We start from the raw sequence: 23,058 nt of genomic DNA, 5'->3' as shown, positions 1-23,058 counted from the left end.
GACACGTGACAGTATCAGACAAAAAAACTGTGAGTTGTTGTGGAAGGTACTATCACAGCAGTTGTTAGGGTAACACTGGAAAAATCGGTGAAGAATTGTGAGAATATCTACGTGGCAGCTCTGTTGTCTTTTACAGCTGATCTTCATAATCTGCCGCACACAGGAAATTCTCTTTCGGGTTTTGATCATTTTGATGTTAAATCACATTTTAATAGGTAATTTTTTCACTCCAACAGCATCACACTGTACATATTTGAAATAAAAATAAGTAGTTTAGTTGAGTTGAGTCATTGTGCAGAATTTCACAGGTTTCATAGTTAATAAAAATCCTACAAATCTAAGAAAAACAAAGCGAATGTATACCTTAGTTTTAAGGTATACATTTACTTCATAATAGTTTTATTTCAAGTTACTGTCTTGTTGGTAAATTTGTAAAGGAAAAACTGATAATTTGCCACTTCAATGAGCAAACTGGTTTGGTTTTGTTTGCCTTCAGTTCAATAATTAAATCTGTTGAATTTTCTTAAAAAGAAACTGAGTGGATCATTTTGAGACTTTTTTAAATAGTTTTTATTGTTTTTTAATGTGCTAAAATGACTATTTTAGTAATTGATTGAACAATTGGTAGAATATTGACTTACCTAAACAATAGTTTTTGCTGTCCTGGTACAATTTTGAGTTAAAAAACAGTTAAAATTTGTCTTCTCTGAAACTTGAATCTAAATTCAGCAGATGTGACGTCATTTTAGACCAAAATATCTGAATGTTTAAAGCACAGATGGACTGTTTTTTAAGAATTGGGATAAGAGTGAACCTTTAAAAGTGTTGTTTCACAAAACAAAGAGATGCTGCGTGACTGCCTCCATCTGTTTAGTCCCTGTTTGTACTAGAAGACCCTATTACACACTCTGGATTTGTCTGATTTGCTCCTAGAGGAGAAACTTGATGTTTCATTTTTACCAGATAGAGATCTCTTTATGCATGTACTCAGCTTAGTGTGATCATGGTGTTAAATATTAACTAACAATAGTTGATGAGTAATCGGGCTGATAGATCAATGATACGTCTACATAGTGGCAAAACAGAGTTTGTTTTTATAAATAGGTCATATGTTATCGGTGGTTTATGGCCTGTTTGTGTACAGATTGAATTATTTGTTTCTCTGATGCTGCCGGTACCAAACCCTCTAATTCAGAACTAAGTTCGGACACATTTGCATGCAAGGAAAACGGAGGTTTCTCTTAATCTCATGCCAGACCTTCTCCCTGCCATTTGCACATGCAGGACGCTCAGATCAGAGCCAGATTCTCCTCACAGCTCTTTGATTCAGGATTATTTACAGCCTGTTGAGGATGGCCACGTTGGCTCAATAAACAGTTTCTTCCTCCTGTTGTGTGTCCACAGTCGTCTGTCTGTTGGACAGATAATATTGTCCAAGTGGGAAGTTTTGACTACAAAAGGGGGAAAAAAAACAGTTGGACTTCTTCTGGACTGCTGGTTTGATTTGGAAGGGGATCCAGTAGTGTCCAGGGTTTTAAAAAAGACATTTAGCTCATGCATGTGTGTGTTATAGTGGTTCTGTGTCTGATGTGCGAATGTGCAGATCATCTATGAGTGTATGCTTGTGTGTGTTTGCACACCACATCTGCTATGTCAATAAGCTGGGGTTTTCTTTGTGGGTGTGTCGACTGCTGCAAGTGTCAAAGTGGAGTCCAGGCTTTGCATCACATTCTGCGGTCGCTCGCCGGCCTCTGTTAACCCTTCTGAGGCAGCTGTCGCTGCTCGTTGACACACTGACACAAACACCTGTTGTAATTTTTAAAATATTATCAGCTGGTTAGCTGGTTAACACTGTTGATCATTTACAAAGTTCCCACAGTCATAAAAATCCCTGAAATCTGATGGGAATTTAGAGCATTGCTTTCCAGGCAATGAGAAAATCTTCCGGCTGAAACCTCTAGCCAACAGAAGGGTCTCCTAAAAAAACATGAAAACAGTTGCTTGCTTGAATGTTACATCACATGTTTGTGTTAATTAGTTGTTTTCAAGAAGAAAAAGACTTCAGCAAACAACAAAAAAAAAATCCCAATTTAGATCCTTCGAATCAGCTCCAGTGTGTTGGAGAAAATTGTGCAAATGCAGTTAGAGGCTCACCTAGATTTTAAGCAGGTGTTGGGAAAACTTCAGACTGAAAACAGCACTTTTAGAGCTTTTAATGAATCTTTTAATTGTTGATTCTGGATCAAAGTGAGCACTTTCAGGTCCATATTTACACCAGAATAGTCCGGGGAATCTGTTCGATTGGGTGGGGATTTCTAAAACATTCCCCACCTTTTTTATTTTTAGCTATTGTCTAAAAATATTTATAAAATAATATTCTGACATATTTATGTACTATCTAATCTAATAAAACACATTTGTATATTTTTCCCTGTTAATCACTGCTGCAAACTTATAATAAAATAATTACAGTGTATATACAAAATTTTATAATTTATTTATTTATTATTTAATGAGTGGCAGTGTATTAAAAACATCACTAATGTCCACTGAAGTGGTTAATTTACAAATATAACAACCTGACCCATACATATACTAGAACAGTGGTTCCCAACCTATTTTTCTTGAGAAAATGCAAATACTGAAAAGCCATGGACCCCTGCTCCACCACATGCTTGGTTTTATGCTTTCAATAGTAAGATACTCACCATAAATACTGTATTCTGGCTGAGTGCTGTCCTTCCATTAGTTAAATTAACATATAACCTTACTTTCTTTTCTCAAAATAGGGATAATGTTGGACATTAATCACAATGACCCCAGGTTGGGAACCACTGTGCTAGAAAAGAACCTTTAAACACGTGTCCAGTGTAGTGAACACTGTGCATTAAAAGGTTAAAGACATGAAATGCCTCTAAGGTTTTTTAACAATATTTATAGGGGCTAAAAAGTGTTTAATTCTCAGGGTAATTTTAAGCCTCAGATCTAATAGCAAATAAACAAGAGGCGCAGAGTGCTTTATAAAGTTTTAGATTTTATTTGTCTCCATTAATGTTCCATTTTTCACTGGATTCAGTAGTTTTGGTCCATTTCAAATGACTTATTTCATCAAATATTGCAGAGATTGTGTTTTTCTTTAACAGTAGCTGTGAAAACAGCAGTGTTTCTGTGGCTCAGGACGTCTGCAGACAACTGGAGCGTCCTGCAGCTGACTGCTCAGACATTTGTGTGTTTGTTTTGGGCCTCATGCACACACAGTGAGCATTTGTTCAGCTCTCCAGCAGCAGATTTCTGGGTGTTTGGCAGGAAAATGAACAACATGCCAGTGTGATTTGTGGTTGTGCATATTTGTGTTCATGCAATACTATCCTTCCTTCCTCCCTCCTCCTCTTCCTCCTCCAGTTGACATACGGGAGATCCGAGAGCTGCGTTTGGGGAAGGGTTCCCGTGACTTCGAGCGCTACCCGGAGGAGGCTCGCAAACTGGACTCCGCCCACTGCTTTATCGTGCTCTACGGGCTGGAGTTCCGCCTCCGGACCCTCAGTGTGGCAGGTCCGTTTGTGTGTGTGTGGTGGTTGTGTGTTTTCACAGATACTATTCATCGTCACAGAACTAAAGCTTAAATCTCACATAACATCTTTATTTTCATTTTGTCTCGCTCTTTATTTACTTCTCATCCTTACTCGCCTCAAAGGATCATGTATGCATTATTACATACTTTTCTTATTATTTCTTATTATGTTTGAATCACACAAAAAGTCCAACAACAACAATATGTTAGACTTCCTCAACCTGATCTCCTGGCGGGACTAACCCACAGAGGGGCCCCCTGCTTTTCCTTATCAACCCCCCACAGTTTCATTATTTATCAAGAAACCAACCTGTAACCTAAAACTGAGATTCTTTGTTGATTAATCTGTCAAAAAACAATCAGCAAAGCTTTTATTAATGATTTTTTTTAATTAAAATGTAAAAAATCAGCCTATTTTCTATTGTTTACCTTTGATCGTTCACTAGTTTTAAGTCAAGCTCTGTTTTTCTTGAGGTTTTTATGGGTTCCTTTAAAAAAAAATAAAAACAAAAACACCCAAATATCAAGTTTCAGTAAAGTTACTGCAGGACTCCGGCTTTGTTGTCAGACCAGAGGAAACCATTCATTTTCAGGGACTGTTTACTGAGGTACATTCATTTGCACTTGGTAATCTGACATGTTTTAGTCGACAAACACATTTTTTCTGCCTCTTTTAATGTGTGTTTGCAGCCTTCAGTGAGGAGGAAGTCAACATGTGGATCAGTGGACTCAACTGGCTGATGATGGACACCCAGAGAGCTCCGGCACCACAGCAGATCGACAGGTGTGTGTGTGTGTGTTAGAGCTGATAGGTCCTAAACCCTTCATTAGACCAGACATTTGCTCTGAGGATGAAGGATTGTGAGCACTGATGGGTGTGTTAGACCCTAATCAACTGAATGAATAAATTTTCCTCTAAATGTTGTGTTGAGGCTTTTTTGCAGACTCAACAACGCAAGAAATTTTTACTTGGATTTCAAGCACTGCAGCGTCTTAACAATCTCTGCTAAGTGGTGGAGAATCCTGAGCTGTAAACATACACTGCCTGGCTCAAAACAAAAACTACCTGAATTTACCTACGCAAATGGAAAAGTACCGGAGGGATATGTAGTAACAGTTATGATGAAAAACATAACTTATTGTGGAAAAGATGTTCCTTTGTTTCAGAAGGGTCAAATTATTAGTTTGCAAGAAGCAAATAGAACTGAGGAAATATTTAAAACTAGTAAAAGGATCATGGGCTTTCAGGAAAGATGATGATCAGAGACCATTTGTGAAATTAAGACAAAAAAAGTCACAGGAAAGGTAAAAAAAATTATGAAACTAATATAATTTCATACACACAATGCAAAGAGAAGGGACTCAACAGCTGTGTAGCCTAAAGAAAACAGTGAGGTTCATTTTCCATGGCAGCATAAAGAATAAAGGGACACTAAGGCAGCTTGCTCTTCCTTTTGTCTAAAACAAAAAAATGGAAAAATACGAACAAACAAAAAAAGCTGTGTTCAGTATAATTAATTTTAACAAACCCAGGTCGCCTACGTACCAGGAATTTTGATATTCTGGCTCATGCCCCCGTCTCACCGGCTGGGATAGGCTCCAGCTTCCTTGCGACCCTGAACTGGACAAAGCAGTACAGAAAATGGTTGGATGGGCTCGTGCCAGACATCATATGTCAATCATTTCTTAGCATAAACACTTGAAATATATTTGTAGGCCAGTGTAGCAGAGAAACTGGAAAGTCAAGCCTGTAAAATTATGTTGTAATTTAGGTGAAAATGTTTTAATTGGGATTCATGTCCATGAGCTGCAACCCACCCATGGCATTGTGTTTATTATGTGAGAAGAAACATGAAACCAGCTCAGCACAACTTGTTGCTGTTGTTAGAGACACTGATGGTCTTACTCTGCAAAGATTTGGAGGAAGAACCAACAGTAGAGGACATCTTTAATGTTTTCAGCACATTTTCCTATGAAAACAGTCTGAGCTTTTATTCATTCACTCATTCTCTGTACCGCTTTGTCCATTCCGGGTTGCGGGGAAGCTGGAGCCTGTCCCAGCATTTTATCAGGTGGGTGTCAGGGTACACCTGGAAAGATTTGGAGAAATACTTTTCTAGAGTGATGGAGACATCAGGGGAAGAAGAGTGGTGGACGAAGCACTGCACCGTCATACCTAAAGCTTACTATATAAGCCCGTGGGAGCAGCGTTATGATCTTACAGTGTTATACTTTGTCAGGTTTTGGCTCAGCAACATCCTTAATACTTACCAAACAGATTTCCCATCAATAGATACGTTTTCTTCTTTTATGGCACAGGCACATTGTAAGATAACAATGCTTTTAAGAATTTACCTTTGCTCAAACTGTGAAAAATGAGTTTTCTGGGGCACTGAGATTCTTTGGGACGTGTTGGAGAAACTTGACTGACTGCTGTGTTTTAACAGGATTTAGTTTTTTACATGAAGCTTGGGATAGCCAAGTACAACACTGTTTGAGGTCTTAGGATGTCTCAAGGGAAAAGCTGACATGACAAAAACCAGATGAACTGTGCTGCTAACAGTTTAGTTATTTATTAATGAGCTGAATAAATCAGCCAGTTAAAGACCCAACGATAAATGGAAACACAAGACGGAAATACGACTGCTGTGCTACCCATCCTGCATCTCACACATCCACATCTGGCTGCATGTGGAAATGTGGACGGAGAGTTGGAGGAGAGGAAAAATATTTGTTTTGAGATGAAAATATTTACTGCAGATGAATGTGCGGAGGCTGTTTTTGGCTCCTGTGGTGAAAACAGCGATGCTGTGCAGGAGAAAGCTGGTTTTGTTGCAGACGGACGGTGAGAATGGTCAGAGGAAATGAGCGGGCTAATTCTGGCTGTTTATGAAGTTGTGTAGACCGTTTGGGGGAAAGGATCCATCAGCTGAATGGGATGTTGTTTTTCCTGACTGGTAAAAGAAGAGACAGATTTCCTACCTGTAGTCTACCTGTGCATATCCTCTTATGTTCCCATTTTCTGTCAGCTTTTCACAGACATTTCAGAGGAAACTTTAGTTAATGCTGCTAATTGTTGCAGATGTGTGAGATTCCCGTGGTATAATGATTTTATCTTCAGTTTTTATAACCCTTAAAGGAATGAAGATTATCTATATCTGAGCAAAGGCTTTTTAAAACTGAATTTTGACTCAGTGTTTATTTGTGTGTCGGTTGTTCATCAGTCACAAGGTTGCAGTTCAGTCCACATGTTAAAGTGCTCTAGGTGTGACACCCCCACATCGACATGATTTGTTCCTCTCTTGTAAATCGTTTAAGATAAAAGTATCTGCTGGATGAATAAATATAAAAAGAAGTTTGTGGTGGAAGTTGATGAATGAGGCAGGGTGTTCAGGAGGAAAAGGAGGTGGAAAGTTCCACATCTGTCTGCTGAAATGGATGTAATATTCATAAATATAGCTGTGTTCAATTCAAACGCTCACTAATCCTTTCTGACCACTGAGGGAGTTTTATGGAGAGCTACACTACTGGTAGTAGCCATCTGAAAATGGTAAACTGGGTACACCAGGAACAGCCTGAAGCGTTGATCCAAGGCAGGATGGATCCATGTTTTCATGATGTTTCCATCTAATTCTGAGCCTAGCATCTGAATGTGGAGCTGAAATGGAGACTCATCAGACCAGCAACGTTTCTCCGTCTTCTATTGTCCAGTGTTGGTGTGTGTGTGTGAATTGTAGCCTCAGTTTCCTGTTCTTAGCTGACAGGACACACCCGGTGTGTCTTCTGCTGCTGTAGCCCATCTGCTTCAAGGTTGGACGTGTTGTGTGTTCAGAGATGCTGTTCTGCAGATCTTGGTTGGAACCAGTACTTATCTGACCTCCTGTTGCTTTTCTATAATCTACAACCAGTCTGCCCATTCTCCTCTGACCTCTGACATCAACAAGACATTCTGGTCCAGACAACTGCTGCTCACTGGATATTTTCTCTTCTTCAGACCATCTCTGTAAACTCTAGAGATGGTTGTGTGTGAAAATCCCAGTAAACACTCAGACCAACAACCATGCCACGTTCAGAGTCACGTAAATCTCCTTTCTTCCTCATTCTGATGCTCAGTTTGAACTTCAGCAAGTCGTGTTGACCGTGTCTACATGACTGGATGTATTGAGTTGCTGCCATGTGATTGGCTAATTAGATATTTATGTTAACCAGCAGTTGAACAGAAGGACCTGATAAATTGGCTGGTGATTGTATAATATAATGTACAATGCTAAGAAATTTAAGAAGAAAAATATTGAAATATCTTAATGTCAACTGAAGATTATGAAGATTTGTATCACAGGTTTTAGAGCTTTTCCATGAGTTTCAGGCACAATGCATCATGGAATAAATCCACTATCATGTTGCTGAATCCTACAAATGGACATTAAAGCCTTTCAACCATTTCTAGAGAAGTTAGTAGTTTCAGGACTGAGATTTTTAGTAGCTTTAAGAGAAAAAATAGTTGGCTACTTAAGCAAGACCAATTCAAAATGCACCAGCTGGAACTTTTCTCCACTCCCCTGCTAATTTAGCCAAAGTTTTGTATCATTAAACTGCATAAATCCCTAAAGCTACAGCTGGCAGTTCAGCCAGTGAAATGAACAGATTCAGGATATTAAAAGCTAATTTGTTTTATCTGTTTCTATAACAAGGATTATTTCTTGTCTAATTTATCAGGTATTTATTAAATATTTCTCAGATTTCTCCTCAGTCTTTTAGCCAAACACAGGTTAAAGCTCTTCGTGCCAAACTTTAAAATGTAATGGAGCAAAAATATGATGAATTTGTAAATGCTGAACACATTCAGGACTGTCCATGTTCTGCTTTTATTCCTGCAATATATTCTAGCCAACATTTACTTATTTAACATCCTCTTCCTCTCCTTCTGCAGGTGGCTGAGGAAACAGTTTGAAGTTATGGACAGGAACCATGAGGGCAGGTGGGTGACTCATTACAAAGATATTTAACTTCATTTTTCAATGATTAGACCACCACAGCCGACAACAGCTCCACAACATCAGTGCATGTCTGCTGAACTCAGTTCCCATTAGCTTCATTCAAAAATGTTTTCCTTTCATTGTACAAGAATTCAGACACGTATTAAATGCTTCATTTGCCTCCGGCATGTTTCCAGCTGCATTCAGAGAAGCTCGAGTAACACTAGCCCACTCTGAACCCTGGTCAAGTTGAGAACTAGTTTTCTGAAAAGGTGGTTTTCAAACAGTTCTCATATTTCCTCTAACTGGATAAAATCCTTAATACAATCGGTAAAAGTCTCCTCTCTGCAGATGCCCTAAAGGAAGCTAGAGCTGGAGCACAGCCTTCTGTTTTTACCCCATCTTGCTGAACTGCTCTGCAGGTTTTGATGGAGTTAACAATGGCATCCTTTCTGTACTCTCTGAGATGTGGATCTCAGGCATGGCAGACCGTTGGTGTGAATCACACACCACTGGGTATTTATTCAGTTTGTCATTTAATGGAGAAGTGTTTCATCACATCTCACTGCTTCTCTCCGGGATGCCCCAAGGCTTGGTATTGAGACCCCTTCTCTTTGCAATAGATACTACTATCCTTGGTCCTGTTCTTTCATCGTGGATGACAATCCTATGTGTATGATGTCCAACTGTGGATGTTACTCTTGAAAGATCAACCTCCTTCATTCAGAAAAAAACAACAGATTTGGGTGGAATCTTTTATCCCCACCAGATGAGCGTTTTCCACTGTGCCTGAGCCAAATAAACAAGAAAAGCTTGAATGCATTTTCACCCGTTTGTGGAGGTGATGTCACTCATGCAGGGCTCAAGTATCCCCCTGGACTTCAGCAGAGGCTGAGAGGTTGACAGAAACACCTGACATGTCTAAAAAAATTAAGAAATTCAACACGAAGGGGCTCTAGAAAAAATTAAAAAGCTTCATCTGTTTCGGGTGAAGCATTAGGATGGAGATATACTGGCTGACAAACCAGGAAACAACAGCAGGCTCCATCACTTTAGTAAAAAATAAAACAATCTGGAAAACATGAAAATGAATTTCATAGGGCAATCCTAGAGTTAAAGCATGAATCTTAGCTGGTCTCTGACATATTCACATGGATGAAGGAATGACACCTTTACATAAAACTGCACAGAGCTATCAGTCATCCCAGTTAATTACTCCACCCACCACAATATCAACATGAAACTATTCTCTTCTAGTACCTCCTGAACAAAGGCTCTGGGTGTCATTATTGATGACCTGGTGTCCAAGTCTGACCATGTTGTTTTAGGCTTTGTTCACACTGTAGGCAAAAGTGACTGAAATCTAACTTTTTTTGCCCATATGTGACTCAGATCTTTTTATTACAGTCTGAACAGCACAAAATGATTTATTCAAATCTGACCCCACCCACTATCTTACATGGTACCAAATCGAATACATGTCTGATGTCTTTTAAAGTGATCTCAGTCTGAACGGTCATGTTGCATTTCTTTCAGCTTTTACGCTTTTGAAGTGAGACAGACGTCAGAAATCTGTGCAAAGTTCCAACTCTGTATCTAGATGTACAGAAGAAGCAGTTAAGATTTATCCTCCCGTTTTTCTTAATTTCCTTTTTTCCCTTATCAGTAGGATATCATTTTTTGTTCCAACTGCTTAGGAACTTCCAAATTAAAAAAAAAAGAAACGTTTAGCATCCATATGTACCTCCATAAATACAGCGTTCTGCAAGTGACGTCATGTCTACTGCACTGCAGGGTGATGGTGGTTGCATTTAAATAATAATAGAAACAACCATGCAAAAAAGCAAAAGGACCTACAGTGTTAACGCGGTCTGTCTTGTTCATGTTGTTGTGCATTTTATGTTGGCTTTGCACAGATAAATGAGCCTAACGTCAGTATTGTACCTGTGAGGTCACTTGCGTTCTTCTCAGGAAGGTTGTCTGATACTGGAATCCCTGTGTCAGTCCAGACTGTCTTTAGTTGTGCTTCCATGATGGTGGAACAAGCCACAATACTGTCAGAGCTGGCCCGTCCCTCTCTATATTTTGAGAATCTCCTAAAAACTCATCTCTTCAGAAAACACTTCCTCCCTCTCTCAACATTTCTCATTTTTAACTTCTGAACCTGTTCCGTTCGTAGTGTTTCATTTTGATTGGAGTAAGCAGTCAAAGCTTAAATCAGAGTTTCTTCCAAAGCTCGAATCTTGTCCCTCACCTGTGGGTTGTTTTCAATGAAAGCAGCTGCAAATTCACTACATATAGTGTCTTTAAACCCAATCGGAGTTGTCAATGCAGCCTGTAATGGATGTTTGTTGGTCAACGTGTTGCGGCAGGCTGGATATGCAGGTAAAACCACATCCAGATGTTGTCAGAGAACATCTTCCACTTCACCCTACATGTGCATTCTGTCACATCCCCATGCTTGTATTATTAAGGTCCAGGCTTCTGTTTGGGTGGAAACCTCTCCAGGACAAACAGCCTGCCACAGCCTGATAAGGAGAAGGAAGTGATGCGGTGAACAGGAAGCGGGCAACTTCCTGTCTCTTGTGAAAAATAGTAACAGCAGCCAGACAGAGAGGTGGGAGGCAGCACAACTCAAACCTGGGAGCGATGGCAGTCACTGACCCCCACCTCAGAGCTTCGAGCTGGATTCTTTTTCTCCACCTGCTTTTCTTGCTTCCTTCCTGTTCTGCTATTAAGTCCATGTGTTATGCTAATCAACAAGTGATTGTCCATGTGCTGTTTATCCATGAAAAAAAGTGAAGAGGCAGACAAGAGAAACTACAGCAACCCATCTGCAAATATCCTCCATTTATCAAATCTGTTTTGTCTATCTAGTCAGAGGAGTTCTCGTATGTCTAAATACTTAGATTTAGAGCAGATGTTGACATTAAAATCAACTAAACTTTTAAGGAAAGTTATAAGCAGTATTGTTGTTTGCACTAACAGGATTCTAAGTTGTGGGGGCCTGGATTAATGGAAGAATACAGAGTGCTTTCTAAGGCCGGATAAAGGCATCCAAGGTCTCTTTTCTTGTCAGGGTTGAGGTGTGGTGGAAGGCAGACTGATGCAGAAGTTGAAGATTTTAATAAAGAAGCACAACAGAACACAGGAAACACAATGGATACATGACAAAGACTAAAATGAACTAGCAAGGTGAAAAGGAAATCAGAGGGTACATATACACAGATGGACTAACGATCAACAGGTGAAGTGAATGAGCAAGTTAAACCAGGTGCACTAATGAGAGGAAGCAGAAAACGAAACGGAGTACAAGGGAAAGAACTACAAACTAAGACAAGAAAAAGCATAACGTGACAAGGCTACCAAACCAAAACGCAGGGATCATGACATTTCTGGTCCATTGCTTGACTGTGACAGTACAGCTTGTGGTGAAAATAGTTTAACTGTCTGAAGTGGTAGCAGCAGTACTTACCAGTCAAATCACCTGACCAACAGTGTGTAATGACTTCTGGTTGTTGCTACTTATCCAAATGTCAGGCTTGAGCTCAACTGAGTGAATCCTGTCTCAGACGTGCTGCTGGTTTTTCCTGGTGGTCACTTGTGTTGCAGCTGAAAACAACCCTGTATGGCCTACAAAGCCTAATATCCTAAAAATGTGAATGGGGCACTTTTTTTGTTGTTTTTAGCTAAAGCAGAAGGTAATGCTGCAAAATGTGTCTACCTCTGGCCACATATCTCACTGTTTGATTGGGTTTTGATCATTTTTTTGTGCAATAATCATTTTAGTTGAGTTTATGTTCCTCCACATCAAGAGGAGCCAGATTAGGAGGATGGAGCATCTGTTTCGGATGCCTCCAGGACGCCTCTCTGGTGAAGTGTCCTGGGCACGTCCCACTGGGGGAAAGTGCCGGATAAGACCCAGGACACGCTGGAGGGACTTGTCTGGGATCCTCCCGGATAAGCTGGAAGAAGTGGACGGGGAAAGGGAAGTCTGGGCTTCCCTGGTTAGGCAGCTGCCCACACAACCCCACCTGGAATGAATGGAAAAAGACGGCTGGAGGATTAATTATTGTTTTAACGTACTGTTAAAACTTCACTAATGAACTTTGGCAGATTTCGTCACTTTGGCGCCCCTAACGATGGATAATTCAGCAACCGTCTTGCATTTTCTCTCCTCTCTGAGCCCTGTCCAGTCAGTAAAAGTCAATTCGATGCTCATTTATCTTATCTTTTTTGCATAATCCGCTATGATGCTAGCTCAAGACTGACAGTGTGTTGATATCCAGTTGCTGATGTGACTCGGTGCTGTAAAACAAAACTCAGCTGTAATGTGATGCTCCGGACTGGAAACAGGAAGTTGTGAAGTTTGGTTTCTCAGCCTCGGGATGCTGCAGAGCAATGACATCTCAGGGAATGTACATTATGAATGTCAGTGTGCCATGAAAACAAGTCAGAATTGCAGGATTTTAAGGTGTGAAACGTATGCAGTGCTGCTTTAAGGTACACATGGTTTTGTATACTTTTTTTTTTTTTTTTTTTAATTGCTTGTTTGCGAATCCCTTTGCAGGACTGTCTTGAAACTGTCCTTTAGTTTAGTTTAGTTTAGTTTAGTTTAATTTCCGTTTTATTTCCATGTTTGTATTCTTCTAAATGGGGCCCTGAGTGCTTGAGTGCAAATGCTTGGAAAGTGGTAAATAAATAACTAAACCTGAATGAAGTTTGGTTATGCACACAGGGTCTGTTAGCAATAAGAAACAGATAGGTTGTCAGTATGTCCTTACCTCTATGTTCATGATAAGTGTTAAAGTTATGTGTGACTTCTGTCATATTTGTTCTTTCTCTTCAGCATCACAGTGAAGGATGTTAAAGCTCTGCTGCCTCAGGTCAACTACCGAGTCCCCAACATGCGCTTTCTTAAAGACAAGCTACAGGTCAGATTCTTTTACATTTTTCTTCCTACAGATCCTTTTACTTTGTGACATTTCTAATCCTACAAGTTCCAATATAACCACCACAACGCTTCACTCTGAATCTCTCCACAGGAGGTGGAGGCCAGGAGTAAACTATCGTACCCAAACTTTGCACAGCTTTACAGAACACTGATGTTTGATGCTCAGAGGAATGTGAGTGCTTCTGTTAGTGTATTTTGCATTGTTTAGATAGCATAGTGTGATTTACAACACTGCGCTTTATAGCTTTGTCAATGTGGAGTCGTTTCTTTTAACCCTTGAGGTACTTTTTAAAAAACGTACACTTTTTTAGCCTTAGTTACCAAAATGTTGTCTCGCATAAAAGTCATAATTAATTTTTTCTAACTTTTAGAACCTCAGACTGAACCATAGATATAAAAATCAAATTAAAAGGTTTACTTTTTTATTTTGTTAAAAGAAATCCTGATTTATTTATGAGAAAAACACAGAAAATACATTTTAATATATGATGATTAAAATATGTGTTTATAATGGACATCAATGTGCTGTTGGCATTATGTGCATCTCCTATTGTGTACAAAATTCAATAAAGGGGGATCATGGAATTTTAAGCATTATAATAAAAGGAAAATTCTGGTCAAGTTTCATACAACTAGCTTTTAATATGAAGCAAATATCGTGAATCAAAAACACAAAATCAAAAAAGAACAAATTTGGTCCTTAAGGGGCAAGAAGTGTTAAAAGATCTGCAGCCTGCAAGACATTCTTATCTTAACAGAAGAAAAAAGGGCTGAAAACTGCTCAATATTTTCTATTATAAAAAGGATAGAACTTGCAAACATTCATAAAAACGTTTTACTTGACAACAGACTGCAGTGAGGATGCCTCTGGAATTATTTGAGATTCGTACCAACATTTTCCATCATCTGATTATTGTTTTAATTTCCTTTGAAAGTGAGGAAAAGTAAAGTTTCTGTCTGCCAGAATTGCTCTTCAGTCCTTCGTTTGAATGAATGCACCATTACTGATGTGATAGTTTCCACCGCTGCACCTGCACAGCATCACACGCACTTTGTCCTGTACTGTTTATGCTTCACCTGGCTCCCTCCCACCTGTCCATCACCTGGTTCCTCCCCTTTATTTCCTCAGATTATTGAGCAGCTGGAGCTCTCCTTTCCCCTTCGGTGAGTCCCTCCACCTTCACCTCCATCTCCTTATCTTCCTTAGTGTCCAGTCCTCCCTCTTCCCACCCCCCCGCCCGTCTACCTGTCCAGCCTCTCTGTAAAACACTTTATAGAGAAGGTTTTGGCTTTCAGAAACTGTTTCCATGTGTTTTTCTTTTCTTTTTTTTTTTAAACCATTTTAATGATACTTAAATGTTTCCTTGTTGGCTCGATGGATGTTAGACATTTTCTTAATGTTATGGGACATTAAGCTAAAAAAATGGCACATTTAGATTTGGTAAAGTCATAATTTCAGCTTAATGAATCACGTCTCCTTCGTTTTGCTCCACATTCACTCCTCTGTGAATTAACATCTTGAAATTTGTTTTATTTCAGAAATGTTGACCGGCCGGAGCTTTGTCAGATCTCCCTCTATGACTTCCAGAAGTTTTTACAGATGGACCAGAAGGTATAAATTCAGCTCTCGTCAGCACAAAACAGAAAATGCACTCTGGAACTGCTTTGTGCTCATTTTTTCTGGCTGGTCTCAGGAGTCCTGGGCGTCGGATCTGAGCCGTGTCAGAGATTTTCTCATGGGCTACATGAGGGGAGGGGCGCAGCCTGAGCCCATGCTACAACTGGATGAGGTGACACTGCTGACATGCACAAAAACTGAGTTTGAAGAGTTTCCCAACATCACAATCTGATCTTTTGTGTCTGCTTTTCCAGTTTCTGACCTTCCTATTCTCAAAAGAGAACTCAGTGTGTGACCCCCGACTTTCTCCTGTCGTTCCCGATGACATGAAAAGGCCGCTGTCTCAATACTGGATCTCCTCATCACACAATACGTAGGTCTTAGAGTCCTTCAGGCTGGATTAGAGATGTCACAATTACAGATTTTCTTGGTACAATTATTGTTAAAGAAATAATCATGACTTTATGATTATCATGATTATTACACGTTAATTAATTTCACAACACTGTAAATCAGCGTTATCGAAATTAATGCATTTTCTATATCACGTAGTCCAATTCAGGGTCGTAGGGAAGCTGGAGCCAATCCCAGGAATTAGCAGGCAAGAGGCAGATACACCCTGGACAGGTCGCCAGTCCACTGCAGCACCAACACATAGAGACAAACCTCATACTCACTCTTAGGGAGAATTTACAGTGTTAATCTAACATGCATGTCTTTGGATGGTGGAAGGAAGCTGTAGTACCCGGAGAGAACCCACACATACACGAGGAGAACATGCAAACTCCACACAGAAAGGCCACTGTTGAAACCTTCTTTAAGCCAAGGCTCGAACCAGCGACCTTCTTGCTGTGAGGCTGCAGTACTAACCACCACACCACTGGCATCAGAACTGATGCTGTACAGTATAAAACAGAATACACACACATCTGAGCCCAGTCTGAGCTTCTTTTGGCACCTGTGCCTCAGTTGGTGTGCTGGCAAGTGATCTGTTGGCCAGATGTGGCCAAAGGCCCCAAAAAAACGCAGATTTAGATGATTTCTGGTGGGACTATGGCTGAGTTAACACTGCCAGTCAAGGTCAAATGTGAGCAATAAGAACCCTGAAGACATGGGTCATACTTTCTTTGTTTACAGTTTGTTTTAAATAATTATTTTGATCTTCTACAGATATAAAGTAATCTTTTAAATTTCCAAGAAACACTATTCCTTTACATAACTCATTTTTTATGGGTTTATTCCTCCAGCTACCTGACAGGTGACCAGTTTTCCAGTGAATCATCTCTAGAAGCCTACGCTCGCTGCCTGAGGATGGGCTGCCGCTGTATTGAACGTAAGAAATACAAACTCACTGTGATTTTGGGGATTATTTATTTATTTATTCTCACTGTGAATTCATCTTTACTAAAGCTAATGTCTAGATCTTCTTGATCTTCTCCTTTTGGTTTAATCCTCTCTGATTCTTAACTACATGTTTAATTCTGTACGTCAGTGGACTGCTGGGATGGACCTGATGACCTGCCAATCATCTACCACGGCCACACTTTAACCTCAAAGATCAAATTCCTGGACGTCCTGCACACCATCAAGGAGCATGCCTTCGTAACATCAGAGTGAGTTCATGATAAGTGGATTCTTTTCACCTTAGATTTACACCTTCATCTGATAAAGTTCTACAAAATCTCCACAAATCCACTGATTCAAGGGCCTTTCCAACATTTATCAGTCCACCTTCCTGCTGTACATGTGCAGGTATCCTGTCATATTGTCCATCGAGGACCACTGCAGTGTGGTCCAACAGAGGAACATGGCCACACACTTTAAGAAGGTGTTTGGAGATCTGCTGCTCACCAAGCCAGTCGACAACAATGCAGACGAGCTTCCTTCACCCTACCAGCTCCGGAGGAAGATCCTCATCAAGGTGCGTTCACAAATGCATGCCGCTGTTATGCTGGAGTTAAAAGAACATTGCACTAATTCATGCTCAGTAGTTACATCTGTCAGTGTTAGGATTGCACACAGAGGCAGGTTTAATATCTGACATGTATGCATCTAACCGATCTATCCTGTGTTTGTTGGGAGCGTCAGCTGTGCACATCCTCAGAAATTATTGCTGTGCATACAACAGTTGCAATAAAAGAGGTGACTACTAGGAGCAAGTGTGACTAGATGTCAAACATGCTGGAATCAGAGGTCTTAAATACAATCTAAAATGCTGCAGCTCTTGATTTGATCTTGTTACACACTCACTTGACACTTTTCCAACTCCACCTGTAGTATCGCTCAGTTAACAAAATCTAGTCAGCCAATCACATGACAGCAACTCAGCACATCTGGTCATGTAGACAGGATGAAGACGACTTGCTGAAGCTCACACAGAAAGGAGATTTAAGTGACTTAAAACGTGGCATGGTTGTTGGTCTGAGTATTTACTGGGATTTTCACACACAACCATCTCCAGGGTTTCCAGAGAATGGTCTAAAGAAGAGAAAATATCCAGTGGGCAGCAGTTGTCTGGACCAGAATGTTTTGTAGATGTCAGAGGTCAGAGGAGAATGGGCAGACTGGTTGGAGATGATAGAAAGACAACAGGAGGTCAGACAAGCACTAGTTCCAACCAAGGCATGCAGAACAGCATCTCTGAACACACAACACGTCCAGCCTTGAAGCAGATGGGCTACAGCAGCAGAAGACACACCGGGTGCCTCCTGCCAGCTAAGAACAGGAAACTGAGGCTACAATTCACACACACTCACCAACACTGGACAATAGAAGATAGAGAAACGTTGCTGATCTGATGAGTCTCCATTTCAGCTCCACATTCAGATGCTAGGCTCAGAATTTGATGGAAACATTGGGATGTGGTGGAACGGGAGATTCTCATCATGGATGCAGCCGACAAACCTGCAGAAACTGTGTGATGCTGTCATGTCAATATGGAGCAAAACCTCAGAGGAAGGTTTCCAACACCTGGTTCCATCTATCACACCAAGAATTAAAGCAGTTCTGAAGGAAAAAGGGGTCCAAACCGGTACTAGCAAGCTGGACTGGAAAGTGGTCAGTGAGTGTATCCAATCTTTCTTTCCGTCTGAGTTTGCTGCTGCGTCGCCTGGCGAAATCCTCCAACTCAAACATCTACAATTGACATGAGTTTTGTTCATCAAGTTGCAGCCTTCTGTTCCATCTGCATGTTCCAAATGTTGTTATCCAGTACTCCCAGATACTTCCTCAGTCTGCGCTGTCATATAAAAACATACATATGTTCCACCATCCAGGTCACAGCAAACCTTAAAACGCTTAAACAGACGGAAATCTGAGCTATTTTTTATTCTTAATGACCCATCCACCTGTATCTCTGCTATATTCTGAGTCATCTAGCAGGAAATCATGTGAAGGATTTTGTGTTTTGTTGTAGTCATTCCTCTCTTTATAGTTTTGATTTAAACTGTTTGGGCTTTTTTTCTAACTTTATTTAAAAAACAAGCTCTGTAACATGTCAGTTTGCAGCATTTTAGCCGATTTCAGAATGGTTTTTTTTGTAGACATTAAAATAAAGCAGCGGCTCTGTGGAGAAACTGGATCTAATTTCCCAAAGCTGTATATTTTATTGACAACTAAAATCTGAATGCATCTAACAAAAAATCTGCTTCTGTCAGACTGGAAATATAATTAGTGTGAAATGAGATTGGAAAGTTTTGTGCAGATTTATGTAGTTTTATGCTTCCTTGTCTTCCAGGACGCCCACAGCAGGGACAAAGAGTGGAAACATGAATGAGCCTTTTATCTGTAAATGTGTGACTGGTGTCTCAGTGTCTCTTGTTTTGTTGTTGTGTCACAGCACAAAAAGCTGGTGGAAGGAACTCTGTATGAAGAGGTGACGTCAGCCAGCTACTCTGAAAACGACATCAGCAACTCCCTGAAGAACGGCTTCCTTTATCTGGAGGACCCCATCGACCATGTGAGTGTGTGAGTGTGTGTGTGTGTGAAACATTCAGTGTGCTTCATCTGATCTTGTTTTTCTGCTGTAACTTGCAGACATGGACACCACACTATTTTGTCCTGACCAGTAATAAGATTTACTACTCAGAGGAGACATCAAGCTACCAGACAGCTGATGAAGAGGAAGATGATGAAGGAAAGGAGGTAGGGAGATGCTGATGCTGGGACTGGCTTTTTTTTTTTTTTTGCTTCTGCTTTTATATTTTAACTTGTCCTATTTATTTGATTTTATTGTTTTGATTGATTTTATTCTTTGTGCTTTTGGTCTTCTGTACAGCACTTAAAGTGCTTTTTAAATAAAGCTGGATTGGATGTGAGAGCAGGGACCAGGCCCCGCTTTAAAAGTCTTCATCCAAGCGCTTTGTCCTTGTCAGGAATGCAACAACAACGAGCAGCACTGTGCAGAGCGCTGGTTCCACGGGAAGCTGGGCGCAGGTCGCGACGGTCGGCAGGTGGCTGAGAAACTCCTGCAGGAGTACTGCGAGGGTGGCGGCAAAGACGGGACCTTCCTGGTGCGAGAGAGTGAGACGTTTGTTGGAGACTACACCCTCTCCTTCTGGTCAGTGTTTTCTGTTACAACACTACAAAATTAGTATAAATAATAAAAAGATGGACATGAAAAATTTCCCCTTCATGTCAATCAGAACTGTAACATGGCTGGATCTTATAATATATAATAATTTGAAGTAATATTTTTCTCCTTGTAAAGGAATTTTGCTCCAGTCTTCTTTCCAGTGTTGCTTCAGTTCATTGAGGTTTGGTGCACTGGTTTCTGCAGCTGTCTGAAGGTCCTACCACAGCATCTCAGTCAGGTTGAGGTCTGGACTTTGACTGGATCATGTCAACATCTTGATTCTTTTCTTTTTTTTTAGTCATTCTGTTGTAGATCTGCTGCTGTGTTTGGGATCATTGTCATGTTGTTTGAGACAGTTTCAGCCAAGCTTTAGCTGTCAGACAGATGGACTCACATCTGCATCTCGAATACTTTGGTATCCAGAGGAGTTCATGGTCCATTTAGTAGCTGCAAAGTGTTCAGGTCCTGTGGCTGCAGAACAAGCCCAGATCCCCTGGTGTTTGTGCTGATATGCTGTGTTTGTTTTTTGTGCATCAAGACCAAAAATCTCCACTTTGGTCTGGTCTGTCTACAGGACATTGTTCCAGAAGTCTTGTGGTTTGCTCAGATGCAGCTTTGCAAACCTAACCTGTGCTGCCATCTTCTTTTTAGAGTGAAGAGGCATTCTCCTGCAACCCTTCTAAACAAGCCATACTGGTTTATCTAAGTGGACTGTCATGAACTTTAACATTTAACATGTTAAGTGAGACCTGGAGAGTCTGAGATGAAGCTCTTGGGTTTTGTTCCAGTTTCTCTGAGGACTGCTCGGTCTGATGTTAAGCTGAACTTACTGGAACATCCACTACTGAGAAGATTTGCAGCTGTCCTCAGTGTTTTCCACTTGTCAGTGATATTTCTCTCTATAGAATCCTGGACTCCAGATGGTTTGGAAATGGCTTTCTGCTTTTATAGAGCAGCTCACAGTGATCATGATCAATTAATAAGATGCATTTGATCAGCAGCACCAAGCTATTACTGACCCTCTCAATTCCTATAGAAGCAGTAAGGGTGGACTTACTCTTCCCTGTTTCTACATTTTCGCTTATTCTTGCTAAATAAGTAAGAAATAGTTATTATTTCTTGTGTGATTTTTCATCTGATGTAATATTTACCAAATAATAAGACCCAGTAAGTATATATATATTTTTTTATTTTATGTCCTGATATATAAAACCTGAAAAAATGAGAATGGATGTGTCTTTTTCTTCATGATTCTAAACACTATATTGTATTAAGGGCTAAAGGTGCAAGCTTCCTGCAGCACAGATTTGATCAAACTGTTGCTGGCTTTCCCTCCAAGAGTTCTAATGTCTCCTGCTCCTCCTGCAGGCGGTCTGGTCGAGTCCAACACTGCAGGATCCACTCCCGTCAGGAGTGTGGTTCCCCCCTCTTCTACCTGACAGACAACCTGGTGTTCGACAGCCTTTACCACCTCATCTGCCACTACAGAGACACGCCGCTGCGCTGCAACGAGTTCGAGATGAGGCTGGGCAGCCCAGTGCCGAAGCCCAACGCCCACGAGAGCAAAGAGTGAGTGATATCTGGAAACCTTCACAGAAGGGTCAAGTATTCAGAGTAAAGCTTCACTTAAAGTTACTTGTTACTTCACTGTAAAAAGTACCTGAAAGAGCTTATAAAACTGAAAGAGAACTCTCATAAAACCTCTAATCATGCTGAAGAACGAAAAAGCGGCGGGTTAGAAATGAAACTGAAAAGTTTGCTGCTGTTCAGGTGGTATCACTCCAGTCTGTCGCGTGTTCAGGCTGAACACATGTTGATGCGTGTGCCCAGAGACGGAGCTTTCTTGGTACGAAAACGCAGCGAACACAACTCCTACGCCATCTCCTTCAGGTAAAACCTCAACCTGAACTCATCTGTTTCCTATGCTCTTCAGTTTCCAACTAAAACAGTTAAGAAGAACATTGCGTCTGTCTTCTTTTCTCTGTAAATGGTGTGGCCTGCCGGCGTGCAGAGCGGAGGGTAAGATCAAACATTGCCGCATCCAGCAGGAGGGTCGCCTCTTCATGTTGGGGAGCTCGGCAGAGTTTGAGAGCCTCGTAGATCTGGTGAGCTACTACGAGAAACATCCTTTGTACCGCAAGATGAGGCTCCGCTACCCCATCAACGAAGACACTCTGGACCGGATGGGCACCACAGTGAGTCAAATCATGTTTTATACACAGCTGTCAGATTCTCACACACACACCTGATGCTTCAGGTGTTTCATCCTCGTTCCAGACAGCCAGTGAGCTTTTCATGAACCCTCTGCAGTAGATGACTTCTACTCAGAATGAGTTAGAAAGATTTGTCCAGCTCTTTGGCTCAACCACGTACTCAATAAGCTGTGTGCACTTATGCCCAAGATGATAGTGTTTGATGAATTTGTGATCTTGTATTTAAACAAAATGACTTACAAAATATCTCAAAAAAAAAAAAAAAAAAAAAAAAAAAGCACTGCCTCCAGCACTACATGACAGCACCTGGGTCCAACTGGACTCACAGCAGTCGGACTACCACTTAATTATGACGTCCCATCTTGTTTGAATTCTTGCTTGTGTTGCTCTTAATCTCAGATGTAATTCACTTTGGATAAAAGCGTCTGCTAAATGACTGTAGAATAGAATAGAATGGATGTAATTTTACATTCCTCAATTCATATTTAAAAACCTAAATATGATTGATTCCTTAAAGAAAAAGAATTAAAAGATAACATACACTCACCAGCCACTTCATCATGTCTACCTTGCTAGTACCAGGTTGGACCTCCTTTTTTTGTTCAGGCCTGTCTTAATTCTTGGTGTCATACATGACAGCATCACACAGTTGCTGCAGGTTTGTTGGCTGCGTCCATGATGAGAATCTCCCGTTCCACCACATCCCAAAGCTGCTCTACTGGACTGAGATCTGGTGGCTGTGGAGGCCGTTGGAGTCCAGTGTACTCATCGTCATGTTCTGATGATCTGAGCTTTGTGACATGGTGCATTATCCTGCTGGAAGTAGCATCAGAAGATGCTCCACTGTGGTCATAAAAGGATGGACATGGTCAGCAACAATACTCAGGTAGGCTGTGGTGGTTAAACCAGACCACATTGGTACTAAGGGGCTCAAAGTGGGCCAAGAAAACATCCCCCCACTATTACACCAGCAGCAGCCTGTAGCGTTGATCCAAGGCAGGATGGATCCATGTTTTCATGATGTTTCCAGCAGATTCTGAGCCTAGCGTCTGAATGTGGAGCTGAAATGGAGACTCATCAGACCAGCAACGTTTCTCCATCTTCTATTGTCCAGTGTTGGTGAGTGTGTGTGAATAGTAGCCTCAGTTTCCTG

At 40.8% G+C, this 23,058-nt stretch overlaps 1 protein-coding gene across 2 annotated transcripts in view; it reads left to right on the top strand.

Annotated features, from left to right (window-relative positions):
* LOC121653329 (1-phosphatidylinositol 4,5-bisphosphate phosphodiesterase gamma-1-like) overlaps positions 1-23,058 on the top strand; it is a 42,787-nt gene that overhangs the window by 11,254 nt on the left and 8,475 nt on the right. For both annotated transcript variants that reach the window (XR_006012782.1, XM_042006719.1), the window contains exons 2-19: positions 3,403-3,552; positions 4,262-4,355; positions 8,502-8,549; positions 13,397-13,481; positions 13,593-13,673; positions 14,631-14,665; positions 15,041-15,113; positions 15,196-15,291; positions 15,374-15,492; positions 16,367-16,452; positions 16,612-16,732; positions 16,872-17,040; positions 18,958-19,077; positions 19,155-19,262; positions 19,493-19,677; positions 21,061-21,261; positions 21,463-21,582; positions 21,704-21,887. Coding sequence is in view for 1 of the 2 variants with exons in the window: in XM_042006719.1 (XP_041862653.1) it covers positions 3,403-3,552; positions 4,262-4,355; positions 8,502-8,549; positions 13,397-13,481; positions 13,593-13,673; positions 14,631-14,665; positions 15,041-15,113; positions 15,196-15,291; positions 15,374-15,492; positions 16,367-16,452; positions 16,612-16,732; positions 16,872-17,040; positions 18,958-19,077; positions 19,155-19,262; positions 19,493-19,677; positions 21,061-21,261; positions 21,463-21,582; positions 21,704-21,887 (2,075 nt within the window). In the remaining variant the exon portion in view is untranslated. The remainder of the gene's footprint in view (positions 1-3,402; positions 3,553-4,261; positions 4,356-8,501; positions 8,550-13,396; positions 13,482-13,592; positions 13,674-14,630; positions 14,666-15,040; positions 15,114-15,195; positions 15,292-15,373; positions 15,493-16,366; positions 16,453-16,611; positions 16,733-16,871; positions 17,041-18,957; positions 19,078-19,154; positions 19,263-19,492; positions 19,678-21,060; positions 21,262-21,462; positions 21,583-21,703; positions 21,888-23,058) is intronic.

This window comes from Melanotaenia boesemani, chromosome 14 (genome assembly GCF_017639745.1).
Source record: "Melanotaenia boesemani isolate fMelBoe1 chromosome 14, fMelBoe1.pri, whole genome shotgun sequence".
In the NCBI taxonomy this organism is placed as follows: domain Eukaryota; kingdom Metazoa; phylum Chordata; class Actinopteri; order Atheriniformes; family Melanotaeniidae; genus Melanotaenia; species Melanotaenia boesemani.
This window is presented reverse-complemented; position numbering and strand designations above follow the sequence as displayed.